Source organism: Ictidomys tridecemlineatus, chromosome 11 (genome assembly GCF_052094955.1).
Source record: "Ictidomys tridecemlineatus isolate mIctTri1 chromosome 11, mIctTri1.hap1, whole genome shotgun sequence".
NCBI classification, from domain to species: domain Eukaryota; kingdom Metazoa; phylum Chordata; class Mammalia; order Rodentia; family Sciuridae; genus Ictidomys; species Ictidomys tridecemlineatus.
The window spans coordinates 79,556,815-79,573,614 of NC_135487.1; the positions used below are offsets into that span (position 1 = coordinate 79,556,815).

The 16,800-nt window shown below is 33.1% G+C and overlaps 1 protein-coding gene across 5 annotated transcripts in view; it reads left to right on the forward strand.

Annotated features, from left to right (window-relative positions):
- Window positions 1-16,800, forward strand: part of Ptbp2 (polypyrimidine tract binding protein 2) — a 72,378-nt gene that overhangs the window by 13,276 nt on the left and 42,302 nt on the right. For all 5 annotated transcript variants that reach the window (XM_078026792.1, XM_078026793.1, XM_078026794.1 and 2 more), the window contains exon 3: window positions 8,377-8,452. In XM_078026792.1, the coding sequence (XP_077882918.1) occupies window positions 8,377-8,452 (76 nt within the window). The remainder of the gene's footprint in view (window positions 1-8,376; window positions 8,453-16,800) is intronic.

Consider the following 16,800-nt stretch of genomic DNA (forward strand, 5'->3'; position numbering starts at 1 on the left):
CCCCCAAAATAATGTATATATGTGTATGTATTAGTAAAATGTTGTTCAGCTGTTGAGAGAATAAAGCAGATTTTCATGTGCTGATTTTTTTGTTTGTTTTAATAGAGAACAATGCTAGTCAGCTTGTGTGATGTGATCTGTTTTTGATTTCTTTTTGTCTGAATTTTTTAGAGAAAGAATTATAGAAAAATTACGGATAGTAGATTTTGAAGTAGGGGGAAACTTTCACTTGATATTTTCTATTTTTTAAAAATTTGAATTTCCTAAGTTAAAAAGTTTGAAAATTTAAAAAAGAATTTTTGTTTTTAACGTCAACAGAGTTATCTGACCATAAAGATCATGGTCCATGTTTTCTTCCTGTGTATGTCTATATTTTAAAAATGCAGTGTATGTATTTTTAAAAGCTTTACTTGGTATTGGAGAGATGGCCAAAATATGAGACAAAATTTTTTAATGAGTTTTTTAGGTCTCATATTTTGGTCAGTGAAGATTAGAAAGATAAAGCACATTTAGGGGTGGCTTTACTTGTGGGAGATGTCATGTAGTCTTCCCTGGTTCAGTAAATATTAAGTCATTTTTATATACTTAGTGTCTTAAGTTTATTACCCTTATTCTCACTGTTTTTTGTTTACATTGCTTATAAAATAATTTGTATGTTATATTAATCTTCCATTCTGATTGTAGTTTAATTAAATTCTTCCACTGTTTATATCTGATAGTGAGGCCTTCATAATTATTAAATTTTGATAAATGTGAGTAATATAACACACATGTGATGTTTTACTTGAGGGTCTTATTTAAACGTTTTGATTGTTTGTTACTCTTTCTTGCTTAGATTTCTTATTGTTTATATTTTCTTTCATCAAAGTGTCCCATTTCGGGTGATAAAATATATCGTCACTCTGTCCTAATTTGTTATTTTCCCCTAGAATCTTTTATTATTCAAGATTTATTTATGAGAATATTATTAACAACATGAATATGCCACTTAAAAAAAAACAGCTTGAATGTTACCAGTATTGTTATACACATCCATGTGCTCCTTTTTTTTATCCCCCTCCTTACCCTGACACAGATATGTACTACTGCAAATTTTTTTCTTCCTCTTTCCATTATGGCCTGTGTGTGTGTGTGTGTGTGTGTGTGTGTGTGTGTGTGTGTGTGAGAGAGAGAGAGAGAGAGAGAGAGAGAGAGAGAGAGAGAGAGAGAGAGAAAGAAAGAAAGAAAGAAAGAAGCTTCAGCTCTCCCAATCCATGGGTTCTGCATCCAGTCAACCTCAGAATGAAACTATTTGTGAAAACAGTTGCTTCTGTACTATGGGCAGACTTCCTTTTCTTACTATTCCCTAAACAATGCAATATAACAACTATTTACATACCATTTACATTGTGTGAGGTATTGTAAGTAATTTAGAGATGATTTAAAATATGGTGAAGGATGTTCCTAGTTTGTATGCAAATATCCCATTTTATACAGGAGACTTAGTGATCATGCAGTTTTTGTTATCCCTAGGAATTCTAAAACCAGCCCCCCTCATACTGAAGGAATATTTTTTTTAATTTTATGAAAATAATATACCCATGTAATGTTTTATGATGTGTTTTAATTAAATAAGGATTTTAATAGTTATATTTTTTTGTGTATTTGTATAATACCCATTGCTAGGAACAACTCTTGGTAAAAATTTCTCTCTTTTTCTGGATATTTCAGTTGGTAGATGTTTGGATTAAGGTTTTTGACTTTAAGAACAATGTTGCTCTGAACCTTTTTGTGTTTGTTTTCTAGTTCATTTATATTAAAGCTTTCGAGAGTATATATCTAAGGATATATATTGCTAGGGGGGTAGAGTACAGTAAATTTGATAAGATATTACTAGATTATTTTCCCATACATTGTTCTAACTTATGCCTCACCAGTAGAGCATGTGTTATTCTTTTAAAAATATTTTATTAGTTGTTGATGGGCCTTAATTTATTTATATGTGGTCCTGAGACTCAAATCCAGTGCTTCACACACTCTAGGCAAGTGCTCTACCACTGATCCACAACCCCAGCCCTGCATGTGTTCTTACTGTTTCAAATTGTTTCCAGCCGTTAAGTATTTAATTTCTTGATTTTTGACACTGTGGTATGTTAAATCTTTGGTCTTTGTATTTCCCTAATTATTAAAGAGGTATACATGTTTTTCATTTTATGGTCATTAGTGTTTATTTTATGAAATTGTATGAGATGCCTATGTATCTTTTGCTCAATAAAATTTTGTATTTAATTTTGTATATTTTAAAGAATACATTGTGGCTACTGATTGTTGATTGTGTGTGTTGCTAATATTTTTTTCCCAGTTTGTAGCTAGCCTTGTCATTTGCTTATACTGTCTTGGTGACTGGAAGTTACTAATTTTATTAGTATGTCACAGATTCCCTTAGAATTCTAAAAAAAAAACCTATATGATCCTAATTCTTAGATGTTTTAAGTTTTTTCCTGTTTGTCTGGATGTCATCTGTTGATAAGATAGAAACTTAAAACAATTTTGTTGGGAAAAACAAACTGCTTTTCCTCTTTCTTACACATACCCCACAACTTTCAACAAGAAGACTTTCTGTGACCCTCCCCCAAAAAACAATTAAGGAGATTTCTTCCCACCAACAAGCAAGCAGTTAATTTGAGAGCAGCAGACACCAGCTAGGTGTCCTCTAATTCATTTCTGACACATTTACCTGGAGAGAGCTTCCTATCCCATAATTTGAAGGCTTAGTCCTCAAGACTTCCCCCAATTTCAGATCCCAGTCACAAGCCCTAGGTTGTTTAACTTGTGTTGCTGATAAATGGCTATAAATTGGAGTTACCACAATCCCCTCCTCAGGTTCAGTAAATTTTATTGCAAGGACTCAGAAACACATTTACTTGCTTATAAAGGATTTTACAAAGAATAGAATGAAGTAATGTGTAAGGCCAGTTAGGAGAGAAGGGGTATTGAGATTGTGTGCCCTCTATGGGTGTGCCACCTTCCAGGAACCTCCACATGTTCAGCTGTTTGGAAGGTTTGTGAACCCTACCCTTCGGAGTTTTATGTAGACTTCATTATATAGGCACAATTGGTTATATCTTTGACCATTAGTAATGAATTTAACTAACATCACCTCTCCCTTCCCTGAACATTGTAGGATGAGACAGAAAGTCCAGCCTTCTAATCCTGCCTTAGTTTTCTTCAGTTGTTAACCACCACCCCCAATTTACCAGAGGCTGCCAGCAATCAGTGAAATCATTTTGGAGATTCCAAGGATTTTAGGAGTTTGTATGCAAGACCAAATATATATTTTACAATACCATACAATCCTTAATTACAGTTTTTAGGTTTTTTTAATTATTATTTTTACCATATATTATTTTTAATTATTATTTTTACCATCTTTTGTGTATCAGGAATTGAACCCCAGGGGTTATTAACTTATGAGCTATATCCCCAGTCCTTTTTTATTTCTTATATTGAGACAGGATCTTGTTGACCTGCTTAGGGTCTTGCTGAGTTGCTTAGGGTCTTGCTGAGTTGCTTAAGGCCTTGCTGAATTGCTGAGGCTGGCTTTGAACTTGGGATGATCCTGTCTCATCCCCACTAGCTGCTGGGATTACAGGTATGTGCCACCACACTGGGCTCATACAGTTTCTTAATAGAGATTTTTGTGGCTACTTTATGGAAGAATTTATTAGTATTTCCTTTTATGTTTGCTTTCTTTCTGTTTGAATGTCTTTACAAAGAGCTTCTAAAGATATATTCTAAATTTTTTGAAGCTTCTCTTTTTACTTTTGGTACTCAAATTATCTTTTGTTTGCATATTGGGTAGGGATCCGTTGCTCACCACTGCCCCGCCCCATAGTTGGGCAATTAACTTAAAATCCAGAATCCAGAGTGCAACCTCTGTCCACCCCACACACATTATGTGTATGTGTATGTGTATATATATCTTAGGATAAAGGATAAGCTACAAGATAGCAGAATGTAGCAAGATATTTCTTTCATGAGAAAAGATCTAATGTAGGAAGAGAGAGCAATCTACTCCATAATGTTATACACCAAAGCAAGTTTCTTTTATCTCCAAGCTTTTGTTTTTGGCTGCTTGTTCTGATGATGTATTAATTGTGCTTTTTTTTTTTTCCCCTTTTGGTTATTCTCTGTGGCAGTCCCTCTCTTTGTTGTTGTTTTTAATCAGCTTTTGGTTTCATTGATCCTCTTTAGTATATGATTTATGTATTTTTACTGGTTTTATGAGTTACTTCTTCACTAGTCTCTGATAGTGTAGCATACTCCTACCTATTCATTTCTTTGCCCTGTTTGAGAACACATATATTTGCTTGAACATGGACCTTCCTTCTCTGAAAATCTAGTTTGCCTCAGGAACTTGATATTTCTGTCCTCTATCCGTGTCTTTCTGCCATTATTCCCTAGGTAGTCATCTCCAGAAGAGAAAGCTTTTGGCCAGATCTCAGTTCTGAATTCTGGCACAGCCCAGGGACTCTTACAAGCTTCAACCTACAGTTTTTGATTGCTTTCTTGCAGCCTGATAGCTCTAATACTTGGGAGTGGTAGATGGTAGTTGAATTGAGCTATTAGTATGAACAAAAATGTCCAATAACCATGAGAAGAAAAATCAAATTTTTGTCATTGAAATTAATACCAAATAGTCTCTATTCTGTGTCTAGTTATGAAATTACCTTTTTAAAAACCTTCTGATTGACCAATGGATTTTTTTCTTCTGTGAACATTCTCCTTATTGTTTCTGTGGGATGCTAATTTTTTTTTATTTTTACTTTTTTTTAAATGGTCATTGATATTACACAGGAAGATTGTTTCTTTGTCAAAACATTTATTGCCAATCTTAACATTTGTTTTTTTTAGTTGAATCTAAAATCAATTGACTTCTTTCTTAGATGAATTAAAAATTTTCAAGAGTAGAAATTTTTTATTCCAAGTTTAGTACTAATTTCATTTGTTCTACTAATGTGGAACAGCAACCACTCATTACCATTTTATAAATTTTATGTATATTCCAAGGTAAACAAGTAGGCTGAGAAATTTTATGTAAAAATTTCCATCAGTGTGATAATGTTAATGTTTGCCAGTATTGCACATCACTTCTTTTGAGCATAATGGTAGTAAACCCTTGACTCAGTGGAAAGGCAAACTAATTGCTTTTTTAATAAAAATGTAATTTTTAAAAATACTCAAATTTATAAGTTCTCAAAATTACAAATAATTTGATATTTACTCTTCTGATTCAGTTATGATGCCTATTAAATGTATTGTCTTAACAGCAGGTATGAAATCCTTTAATGAAGAGAAATGACCACACACAATTTTTAAAAAGACTTTGTCAGGCATAAAGATTCATTGCAGAAAGGAAGAAAAGAGCATTCTGCATACCATAAGTTAGAATTATAAGCTTTCTTTACTCCCATAGACTTTAAGATTTCCTGAACCCATCATCTTCCAGAATTACTTGTGATGCACTAGGTTGGAATGTTTTCATTCACAACAATTAAAAGAATGATACAGTGAGGAAAGTATTTTGGGTCTCTGCAGAATTTTTTTCTTTCTTTTTTTTTAAGAATATCTGGTGACACTGGGCTCTCTGTCAGCAACCTATAAACCAGTGAGGCCCTAAGCAACAAAGCAAGACCCTGTCTCAAAATTAAAAATAATTTTAAAAAAGGTCTGAGGATGTGGCTCAGTAGTTAAGAGCCCTAGGTTTAATCCTTGGTACCAGAAACAAAACAAAACAAAACAATACAAAAACTGATCTTCAGTTTCGTTGATTAATGGAGGGGCTGATTTTATTTGCTCTGTGTAAGGTACCTCCTATGGTTGGAGGCCACCCTTTCTTTGTTTATGGTTAACATGTTTTCATTTATTTAACCCAAGAAAAATACATTCTCTAAAATACATTTATTCTCCTTTATCCATGGTTTCACTTTTGGTGTAGTTTCATTTACCTTCAGTTAGCCTCAATTTGAAAATATTAAATGAATATTCCAGAAATAATCCATCAGTTTTAAATTGTGTGCTATTCTGAGCAGTGTGATAAAATCTCATGCTGCTTCATCTTGCCTGGGAACATGAATCATCCCTTTGTCTAGCCTATCCTCATTGTATATATTGCTCACCCGTTAGCCCCTTAGTAACCAGCTTAGATGACAGATATCAGATGGACTGTTGTGGCATCACAGTGCTTGGGTTCAAGTAACTCTTATTTTACTTAATAATGGCTTCACAGTCAAGAGTAGTGATGCAAAGGAAGCACTAGAGCATAAAGCTTGTAAGGACAGACTAACTGGTACCATGTGGCAGTGCTGTAGCACAAATAGGAAAAATCATAATATATGCAGGGTTCAGTACTGCCTGAGATTTCAGACATCCACTGGAGGTATTGGAACACTCCCCTTCCCTCAAATAAGGGGTACTGAAATATGTACCAGGTTTTAATGATAATATTCCTTCACTATTTGTATTTTTCAGCTTTCTGATAACTGTGTAACAAATGTCTGAGGTAAATCAACTTAAAAATAAAAGATTTATTTTGGCTTACAGTTTTAGACATTTCAGAACATGACCAATTGATCCTCTTGGTTTGGGTCTGCAGTGATACAGTATATCATAGCAGGAGTACACAGTGGTAGTGGTCCATTCGTCTCATGACTGGAAATTAAATGAGAGGAAGAAAAAGAATATAGAGTCCTGGTATCCCCTTCAAGGGCATGTTCATAATGACCAGAATACCTCTCGTTAGTCCCCACCTTCTAAAGGTTCAGCCACCTTCTAATAGTGCCATAGGCTGGGACCAGGTCTTTACCATAAGGGCCTTAGCGGGACATTTATCCAAACCATAGCATTATCTGTGTGGACCTTGTCTATGGTTGATTCTTGGGAATGTTGCAGTGAACACTACTGATGGGGGTCAGGCACTTTGCCTGGTAATCACTGTGTGTGTATTATCACATTTAATTCTAAGGGCTCTGATGTAGATGTTGTAAATGAAGAATTTAAGGCTTAGCATGATTAACAGAGTTACATAGTTAATAAGTGGAACCTAAGGTCCAGAGTTGATTTTTTAACACTATGGTTGAATACTTGTCATGAAAACATAAAGAAATATAGGCAGCATTTTTAAATTTTTGGTAATGAACCAGGCTGCATAAAGAAATAAAACAAAGAAATATATGTAACATTTAAAAATTTTAGGTAATATAATCATATTTTATTATAATATGAATATATGTTCAATATGAATATATACTTATAAAATATTTTTATCTTTGTAGCAGAAACATCTAGAGATTTTGTTATATTTGGGTTGCTGGGTCCTACCCTCAAGAGTTTATTTAGTAGGTCTGGATTAGACTTGGGAAATACACATTGCCAGGAAGCTTCTGAGTCTACTGCTGGTCTTATGGACCATACTTTGAAAATTTCTGTCCTATCCATTTCTGCTCATCATGTTCTTGTAGATACTAACTATGCCATGACAGATCTTCCATACCTTTATTAGGAATTAGATTTGGTATAAATATGGCATTAATGTGGTCTGTCTGAAAGCATATTTTTATTTTTCTCCTACTTGTGTTTTTATGAGCAATTTGAGGCTATGTAGAAGGTTTTGAAAACATTTAAGAAATATGACCTAAGTATTTTTTTAAACATTTTTATATCCTGATACAGCTTATGAGTTTAAATACAAATTTGCAGAAATTTCTGGGTTAGTTTGATTTTCTTTTTGAACTTTTTAAAATGCTTTAATAAATTATCTTTTAAACATTTTTTTCATTATCACAGTACCATTCAGCTTCTTTATGCTGGTTATTTAAATCAGCCAGTATTTAGTTATTATTAATACCCTTGTGTGTAATATACACATACTTAAAATAGGCACAACAGTTGATTTAACTCTTTTAAATATTCTGTTCATGCATGTTTCTGTAAATGCAAGGATTTTCAAAATAGTTAAAATATTGCTGGCAGTTTCTGAACATAAAAAGGTATAACCTTTTCATTAAAGGATTTAAGGACATGATTCAGTTTCTTTTTAATTTTTACAGAAAGAAATTTCTTATTTCAAAGATTTTGCTTTTGTTTTCAGTGTTTTAGTCATGATGTATACATAAGTATTTAATTTTGCTGTTGAAGATTATGTTCAGAAGAATAGATATGTGAAGAGAGGGATGAAGTTAATTTTTTTAAAGGGATTAAAAATTTTTAACTATTGCCATAGTGTAATATTTGTAATATTTTTAAAGTGAATATTTGAAGAATTGCAGGTAAGTGATATTTTCATATTAATATTTTAAAATTTAAAGATGTCTTATGTTAATTTTTTTGTTTTTATAGAGAGGATCTGACGAACTACTCTCAGGCAGTGTTCTCAGTAGTCCAAACTCTAATATGAGTGGCATGGTTGTTACAGGTAACTGTTATTCTCTTAATAAGCCTGTCATTTACTATTTTATGGAGTAGAATGTTAAAACTAAAATTTACTCTGTACTCTTAGTCTTTACTTTTAAATGCTGTGTTAAAAACATTTTAAAGGAAATTTTATTGGAGTATTTATGTTCTTTTAATTTTTAAATGCCTTATTGAAATGTTTTAGAGAAAATTTTATTAGAGTATTTATGTTTCAAGTCAGAAATTCTGAAGTTGGTGACTTTATGGGCAAGTAACTTTAAGTCTTTTTTAAAAATTAAGTCTCCTTTTTCCCTGTGGTCCTGGAACTTAAACATAAGTCCTTGCACATGCTAGGCAAGCATTCTACCACAATAAATTTGTTTAAGACCTAAAGTGAGCTAAGCAACTCAGTGAAACTCTGTCTCTAAATAAAATACCTAAAGTCTTAAACAAATTTATTGTTTTTGATTATATCATGATTTAATTTTTTAAAATTTTTTTACAATTTAAATTTACATATAGTAATTCAAATATGTACTGTGTGTAATTAGATTAGGGAATTGACATTTCTATCATCCCAAACATTATTACATCATTTATCATTTCAATGTGTTGAGATTACCTTGAAATCCTTGATTATTTATTTATTATTTATTGACATGAGGTCTTGTTATGTTGCCCATGTTATCCTAGAACGCAGTAACCTTCTGTGATCCTCCGTCCTGCCTCAGCTTCTCAGACTCCTGAATATCTGAGACTAAAGACATTGTCACTGCTCCTGGTTCTTGATTGCTTTTTTTTTAAACCACCAAAGTATAACCATTCCTCTTTCCTGTTATAATCTCAGATGCCCCTTTTATATTCTTCTTGTATTTTTATTTTTTTTGTTTGTGTCATCTGTTTTGAAGTATTTCTTCTTTATTCCATGAATTCTAAAGCCTAAAGTATAAATAAAGACTAAACAATTAAGGTACATCATTTTCTTTTTGTGGCATCATCCTTTTTTATTTGCTGTGCCAATATTTTAATTCTTTGAATTGATTTTCCTTAGGTTATCTAGTTGGAAATTTAACATGATTTATTTAGTCTTGTTTTTCCTGAATTCTGTATATCTGAAATTATATTGTTGATTTAATGTCCATCTGTAAATAAATTTGAGACCTTAGTTTTATGGTTAAAAAGACCAAAGTCAATACATATTTTTACTAATTTTTCTGTGCAGTGATTACACAGTAAAACCACAAGGCCATGGTTTTGTTAACCAAAGTGTCATGTGCAGATAATTGAAAAAAGTCTCAATTGTCTGTAACTCTTGCTTTGTCTTTTTTTTGACACAATACATAATAAATACTGTTTGAATGGTTTTTTAATTTTTATTTCTTAGTTGTCAGTGGACCTTTATTTATTTATATGTAGAGATTTGAACCTAGGCCCTCACACATGCCAGGCAAGTGCTCTGCCACTGAGCCACAACCCCAGCCCCACTGTTTGAATGTTTTAAAAGTTAATATTCAGGATCATGAGAGAGTAAATGATAGCAGCCTTGGCCTCTTTTTTTCCATTGTACCCCCCAAACCAAAAGCTGTGTAACAGAATAAAATACTTAGGACAGCTGCTGTCTGGAATTGATGAACAGAAGTACAAGATCACTATCTTGAGTGAAAGGATACACATGAGGAGAATCTATTAACTTTCAACTTTGGAGTACCTTTCTGCTTTAGCACAGGGAAATAGAGCCTGAGTAAAGCATAGAGTTCTCACTGAAGAGACTGAGATTGGAATTTAGAGGAGCTCAAACATCTGAGATTTGTGGGAAAGGGTTCTGAAGAAAAGAAATTGTTAAGAGGTTTAAGCATTGGACAGTGGGCAGAATTTGGTGTAGTTCACTTCATTGATAATGTTGGATAATGGCTATGTTTCATATGTGTGGGCAGAGACTTCGCTAAGTGTATCAGAAATTGCCTGCTCTAGGCCTGGCAGCTACATGGTGATTCTGTAGGTTGAACAGTGCTCAGAAACATTGGAGTTTTGGAAAGTTAGAATGCAGATACCTTGCAGAGTATCTTAAGCATCCACTTTAGAATACAGAAAGCCCATGACATAAAAGAATCATATTCTAGGAAGTGCCATGCATCAAAGAAACTTGAAAGTCTAACCTGACAGGATGTTAAGGATTCATCAGTAATTTAATTGCCTGCCAAAATAAAACAGCAGTCTTTATGGAAGACAACAAGATTCAGGCTTACAACTGTTGTCCATTGGTAGCATGCCATCAAAAAATACAAGTTGTACTTGGATGTGGTGGCACACGCCTGTCATCCTGGCGACTCAGGAGGCTGAGGCAGGAGGATCGCAAATTCAAAGCGAACCTCAGTGAGCTAAGCAACTCAGTGAAACTCTGTCTCTAAATAAAATACAAAGAATAGGGCTGGGGTTGTGACTCAGTAGTCAGGTGCTCCAGAGTTCAATCCCTGATACTGCCCCCCCCCAAAAAAAATACAAGTTGTGAAAAAGCAGAAAAACAAAACCCATAAACCAGAGAAGAAACATTCAATAGGAGCAGATTCTTATAATGACCTAGTTATTAGAATTAGCAGACAAGGACTCTAAATATTTTCAAACTATAAAGGAAAAATTTGACATAATGAGTGAACAGATGGAGTAATGTGTTGAGAACTATAAAGAAAGCATATAAAAAAAGTCTGATGGAAAACTAGAAAATTTACTGGTTAGGATTAATAGAATGGAGACAACAGAAGAAAGGTTAGAACTTGAATTCAGATGGATATAATTCATTCAGTATTCACCCAAAGAAGACAATATACCTGTGGGACATTCAAGCAGTCTTAACATATATGTAATTGGAATTCCAGAGAATGAACAGACAAATTAGGGCAAAAAAATGTGTCTTTTGCATATATGTGTGTATATTGTGTTCAGAAAATGGGGCAAAAAATGTATTCTATAAAAAGTATATCTTATATATGTGTGCATGGAACTAGAATGACCAAAAACTTGTAAAATATTAGAAGAAATATCAACAACATAGTTCTGAGAAACTCAGTAAGCCTCACGTGTAGATGTATGCTTAGATACATAATATTGAAAACTAATTATTATAATAGTTATAATATTGAAAACTAATCATAAAGAATACCTCTTCAAAACAGCTAGGAAAAAGACATTTAACAGGAAATCAACACCTGTACTAAAATAATAGATGATATCTTTAGACTGTGTGGCGTTGTAGAGCTGCAGGAAGGTAGAGAGGAGTATTGGTAATGGTAAAGATGTTAGAAAACAAAACCCGCTCTCAATTTTGTTGAAATTCCATGTACTGTCTCTAAAAATAACAAAAGTATAGATAGCGAAAAGCTATAGTGAAAAAATTGGAACATTGACTGCCTATCAAGAATTACTGTTAAACTACAGTAATTAAAACAGTATTTTGTTGGTGCAAAGAAACAGATCAGTGGAACAGAATCGAGAGTTCAGAAGTAAGCTCATGCAATTATGGACAACTGATTTTTGATAAAAGTGCAAAGTCAGTTCAGTAGAGAAACAGTTTATTTGAGTGCTGAAAAAATTGGGTATAGCCATATGCAAAAACAACAACAACAACAACAACAAAACCTAACTGGACCTGTATCTTCCAGTTCATATGAAAGTTAGCTTCAGATGGACCATAACCTAAATGTAATACCTAAAATAAAACTGCTATATGAAAAATAGAAGATGTGACTTAAGGTTAAGCAGAAATTTCTTAGACATGACTCTAAAAGCACAGTCTATTAAAAAAACAAATGGAACTCGACATCAAAATTAAACATTTCTGTTCTTTAAAAGATACTTTTTTAAAAAAATATGTTTTTAGTTGTTTTTGGACCTTTATTTTACTCACTTTTATGTGGTGCTGAGAATCGAACCCAGTGCCTCACACATGTGAGGCAAATGCTCTACCACTTAGCCATGATCCCAGCCCAAAAGACACTGTATTAATTTTTTTTGTGTAGTTGTAGATGAACAGCATGCCTTTATTTTGTTTGTTTATATGTGGTACTAAGGATAAAGCCCAGTGCTGCACACATGCTAGGCAAGCGTTCTGCTACTGAGCTATAGCCCCAGCCCCAAAAGACAGTATGAGAATGAAAAGATAAGCCATCAGGTGGCAGAACATCTCTACAAAGAAGTAGTTGATAAAGGACTTATATTCAGAATGTATATGTAAATTCAGAGTAAGTAAACTCAATAATGTGACTATTTTAACCAGTTGGCCAAAATATTTGAACAGGTAGTTCAGCAAAAAGATAATATGTTGAGACATAAACACATGCACAGTGTCTTATTACTGTTCAGATAAATGTAGATTAAAGCTACAGTCAGATAACATTACATACCTGTCAGAATGACTAAAATTTAAAAAGACTGACCTTACCAAATGTTGGAAAGAATGTGGAGGAACTATGGCACTCATAAATTTGATACAAGTTTAAAATTATAGGGCTATTTTGGATAACAATTTGTCAGTTTCTTAAAAAGTTAAATATTATTACTTTCTCTGTGATCCTCCTGTTTGCTAGGCATTTATCTAAGAAAAATGATGAAGATACATGTTCATTAAAAAACTTGTATGTGAATGTTCATAGCAGCTTCATTTGTAATAACCCCAAACTAAAACTATACAATTATCCATCAGCAGAGGATGGATAGACGGGTGGTTGTTCTGGCATTATGTGTTGTTTCATACTATGGAAAATTGCTCAGCCATGTTGAGTGAGTTATTGATTGTAACAGTAGGGTGAATTTCCAAATTGCATTGTGGGAAATATGAGAGAAAATCATCCTGTGTGATTATATTAATTTGAAACTCTACGAGATTTAAACTAAAGCAAATTGGTGTTTGCAAGGAGTACTGAGGATGGTAAGGGTGGTAGGAATAGGGCGGCAAGGGGACACAAGGAAACTTGGGAGTGATGGATATATACACAGTCATATCTTGGTGTCTGTGAGATTAGTTATAGACACCTGCCCCCACTCTCACTCCCCATACCAAAATCCAAGAATTCTCAAATCCTGTTATGTAAAATGTCAGAGTATTTGTATATAACCTACACACATCTTCCTGTATGTTTAAGTTATGTCCAAATTAATAATAATATCTAATTCATTGGGTATACATTATTTCTTTTGTGTGGATATAGTAGAGTTATCAGTGCATAGCAAATTCAAGCTTTGTTTTTCAGAATTTTCTCAAATTTTTCACTTATTTTAAATGACAGTTGATTTAATCATTAGATGAGGAACTTTTGATCCAGAGAGCCAGCTATATTCTGTTGTTATGTATGGATGCTATGTATGGATCCATATGTATGTCAAAATTTGTCAAATTATACACTTTAAATATATACATACATATTAGAATGGCTAAAGTTCAGAATATTGACAGCACCAGATGTTGTTGATGATTTGGCCAACAGGAACTGTCATTACTGGTAGAAATGCCAAGTGGAGTAATTTGGAAAATTTTGTGATCTCTTACAAAACTGAACATACCTTTACCATACCATGTAGAGATTATGCTCCTGAGTATTTATTCAAGAAATTGAAATCTGCACACTGATGTTTACAGGAACTTTCTTCATAATTGTCAAAATGTGAAACTAACTGAGATATCTTTCATTAGGTAAATGGATAAAAAGTATGGTACATTTAGACAGTGGAATCATATTCAGTGCTAAAAGGAAATAGGCTATCAAGCCATGAAAAGATGTGGAGAAAATGCAACCATATCTGTGTTTATCCATGTCCAACAAGTTTTTGTTACATTTTTGGAAAATCAGAGACATTGATTAAAAACTTACGTACAGCTTAAAAAAGACATGGAGAACCCTTAAGTACATATTACCAAGTGAAAGAAACTAATATGAAAAGTCTACATACCATGTAATTCTAACTATTTGACATTCTGGAAAAGGTGAGTCTATGGAAATAGTAAGAAAAGATCAGTAGTTGGGTTTCAGATTTGGCGGGGGGATAGGTGAAGCACAGAGGATTTTTAAGACAGTGATGAAAATATTTGATACTTAGATGATGGTGGCATGTCATGCGTTTGTCCAGAATCAAGATTTATTGGCGGGGGGCGGGGGGTTGTGGCTCAGTGATAGAGCACCTGCCTCACATGTGTGAGGTACTGGGTTCAATTCTCAGCACCACATGTAAATAAATGAAAAAAATAAAGGTCCATCAACAACTAAAAAATATTTTAAGAAAAGAACTTATGGCCCGGAGAGTGAACTCTAAACTCCACTGTGGGCTTTGTGTGATTATGATGTGTCAGTGTAGGCCTATCATTGGTAACAAATGCACCACACTGGTAAGGAAGTTGAGGTTGTTAAAGGTGTTGCCTTTTTGATTTTGCTGTGAATCTTAAAATTGCCTTAAAAACTGAAGTCTTAAAAATTACTTTTGTGTGTTGCATTACACTTCTTGGATAATACTAGTATAAACAGTCTAATTAAAAAGCAGAGATTGTCAGACTGGACTGAAAAACAAGACGTAACTATTCTGTCTAGAGACAGGTTGAAATGCAAGCACATAGGCTAATAATAAGGAAAGTTATATTCCTCGCAAATAGCACAAGAAAGTTGTGCTTTTATTAACGTGAGACAATGAAATTCAGATCAGGGAGCATCACTAAGTATAAAAATAACATTTCATACTGCTTAAAGTTTCAGTTTATCAAAAATCCTAACATTCCCGAATTTGTATGCTAGTAATAACAGAACTTCAAAAACTAGAAAGAGAAACTAAGAAATCCACAACCTTAGATGCTTGAGCATTCTTCATAGTAGTTGATAACAATTAGATATGCCTTGCCTAAATAAAAAGACACAGTAGAGATAATTTGAACAATGCTTTACTTAACTTACATTTATAAAACTATACACAGTAACTGCAAAATAATTTTTCAAGTATATTCACCACAATAGAACATATATTGGATGATAAGGTAACAATTAAGTTAAAATTATTGAAAAAGCTTATATAGTTCCTGATTATAGTGGAATTAAATTAGAAATGAAAAAGTTAATAAAAGTACCAAATATTTAGAAATTACATAATTTCAAACAATCCACGGATCAAAGAAGATATAAAATGGTTTATTTTTGATTGGATGAAAATGAAAATCATCAAAATTTATTTTTTGTAACCTAAGAAGTGTATATGTAGGAAATATGTTTTAAAATACCTTTTCTAGAAAAGAAGTACAAATGAAGTAAAGTTTTGAAGTATTTTATTTCATATTTTTGTGCAATTGAAAGCATGTTGGTGAGTGAGGCTAAAATAATAGATATACAAATTAAATGAGAAGATAATTTTTGAAGATTAAGTGCTAAAATATTTGTAATAAGTAGGTAAAAATAGGAAGACTTTGGGACTAATAGTTTGGAAAACCGCAACAATCTTTGGGATATTCAGCAAGAAGTTCTAAGCAGATATAAAATGAGTTAGGGAAGTAAGAAAATGAGAAGTAGAAATTGTTAAGAGGTGCTATGAGAAGAGAGACTCAGTAAGGAAGAGAGAGAGAGTTAACAGTTTCTTGGTCACTGATGGGTGTGGTGATTTAAAGTCTTGGCAGTACCAGTTGACGTGAAACTGAAGGTAAAAGCCAGCGGAAAACAAAGATGTTCATTTAAGGATTTGAAGTCCATAAATATCCTCCTTAAGCTTGAGTCTTTAAAATAACTGAGTAGTATATGAAAATGTTATTACTTTGTATCTCCAACTTATATGCATGAGTAAAAGCATTACTATATTCTTTGTTAATTGAATATAAAATTTTACTTTCCAAACTATTCTGGGTTTACCAGAATGGAAGAGAAAGGATCATGCGTAGAAGTCTAAATTATTCTGTTATTCTAAGGAATCATAGATCTGAAGTCCAGACAGACCTAATTCTTTCTCTCTCATACGGTAGATGTAGATGTTTCATAAGCTGAGGCCCTGCATTTTCTTTTGCCTTTTTTATTAAGAATTCTCATTTCCCATTTTCACATTGTTACAGTATAAATTCCTTAAGACAAGACTTTCATAGCACCAACATATGAATACTAAGTGGCTACTCTCTTGATACTGTTAACTGAGAGAATATCAGATAGTGGGAAGAGAGAGAGTAAATTTTGATGACTACCTGATAGTTGGCTTGGTCTTTGGGGAAAAAAGGGAAAGATATTTTTAGGTCATCATCTGTAATGTGAAATTTGTCTTTGGGATTATCTTGTAGCATAGTAGTTGGAACATAGGCCATAGAACCCATACTCTCTGGTTTTTAATACTTTTTTTTTACTACATCTGTCTTTACCACTTAGT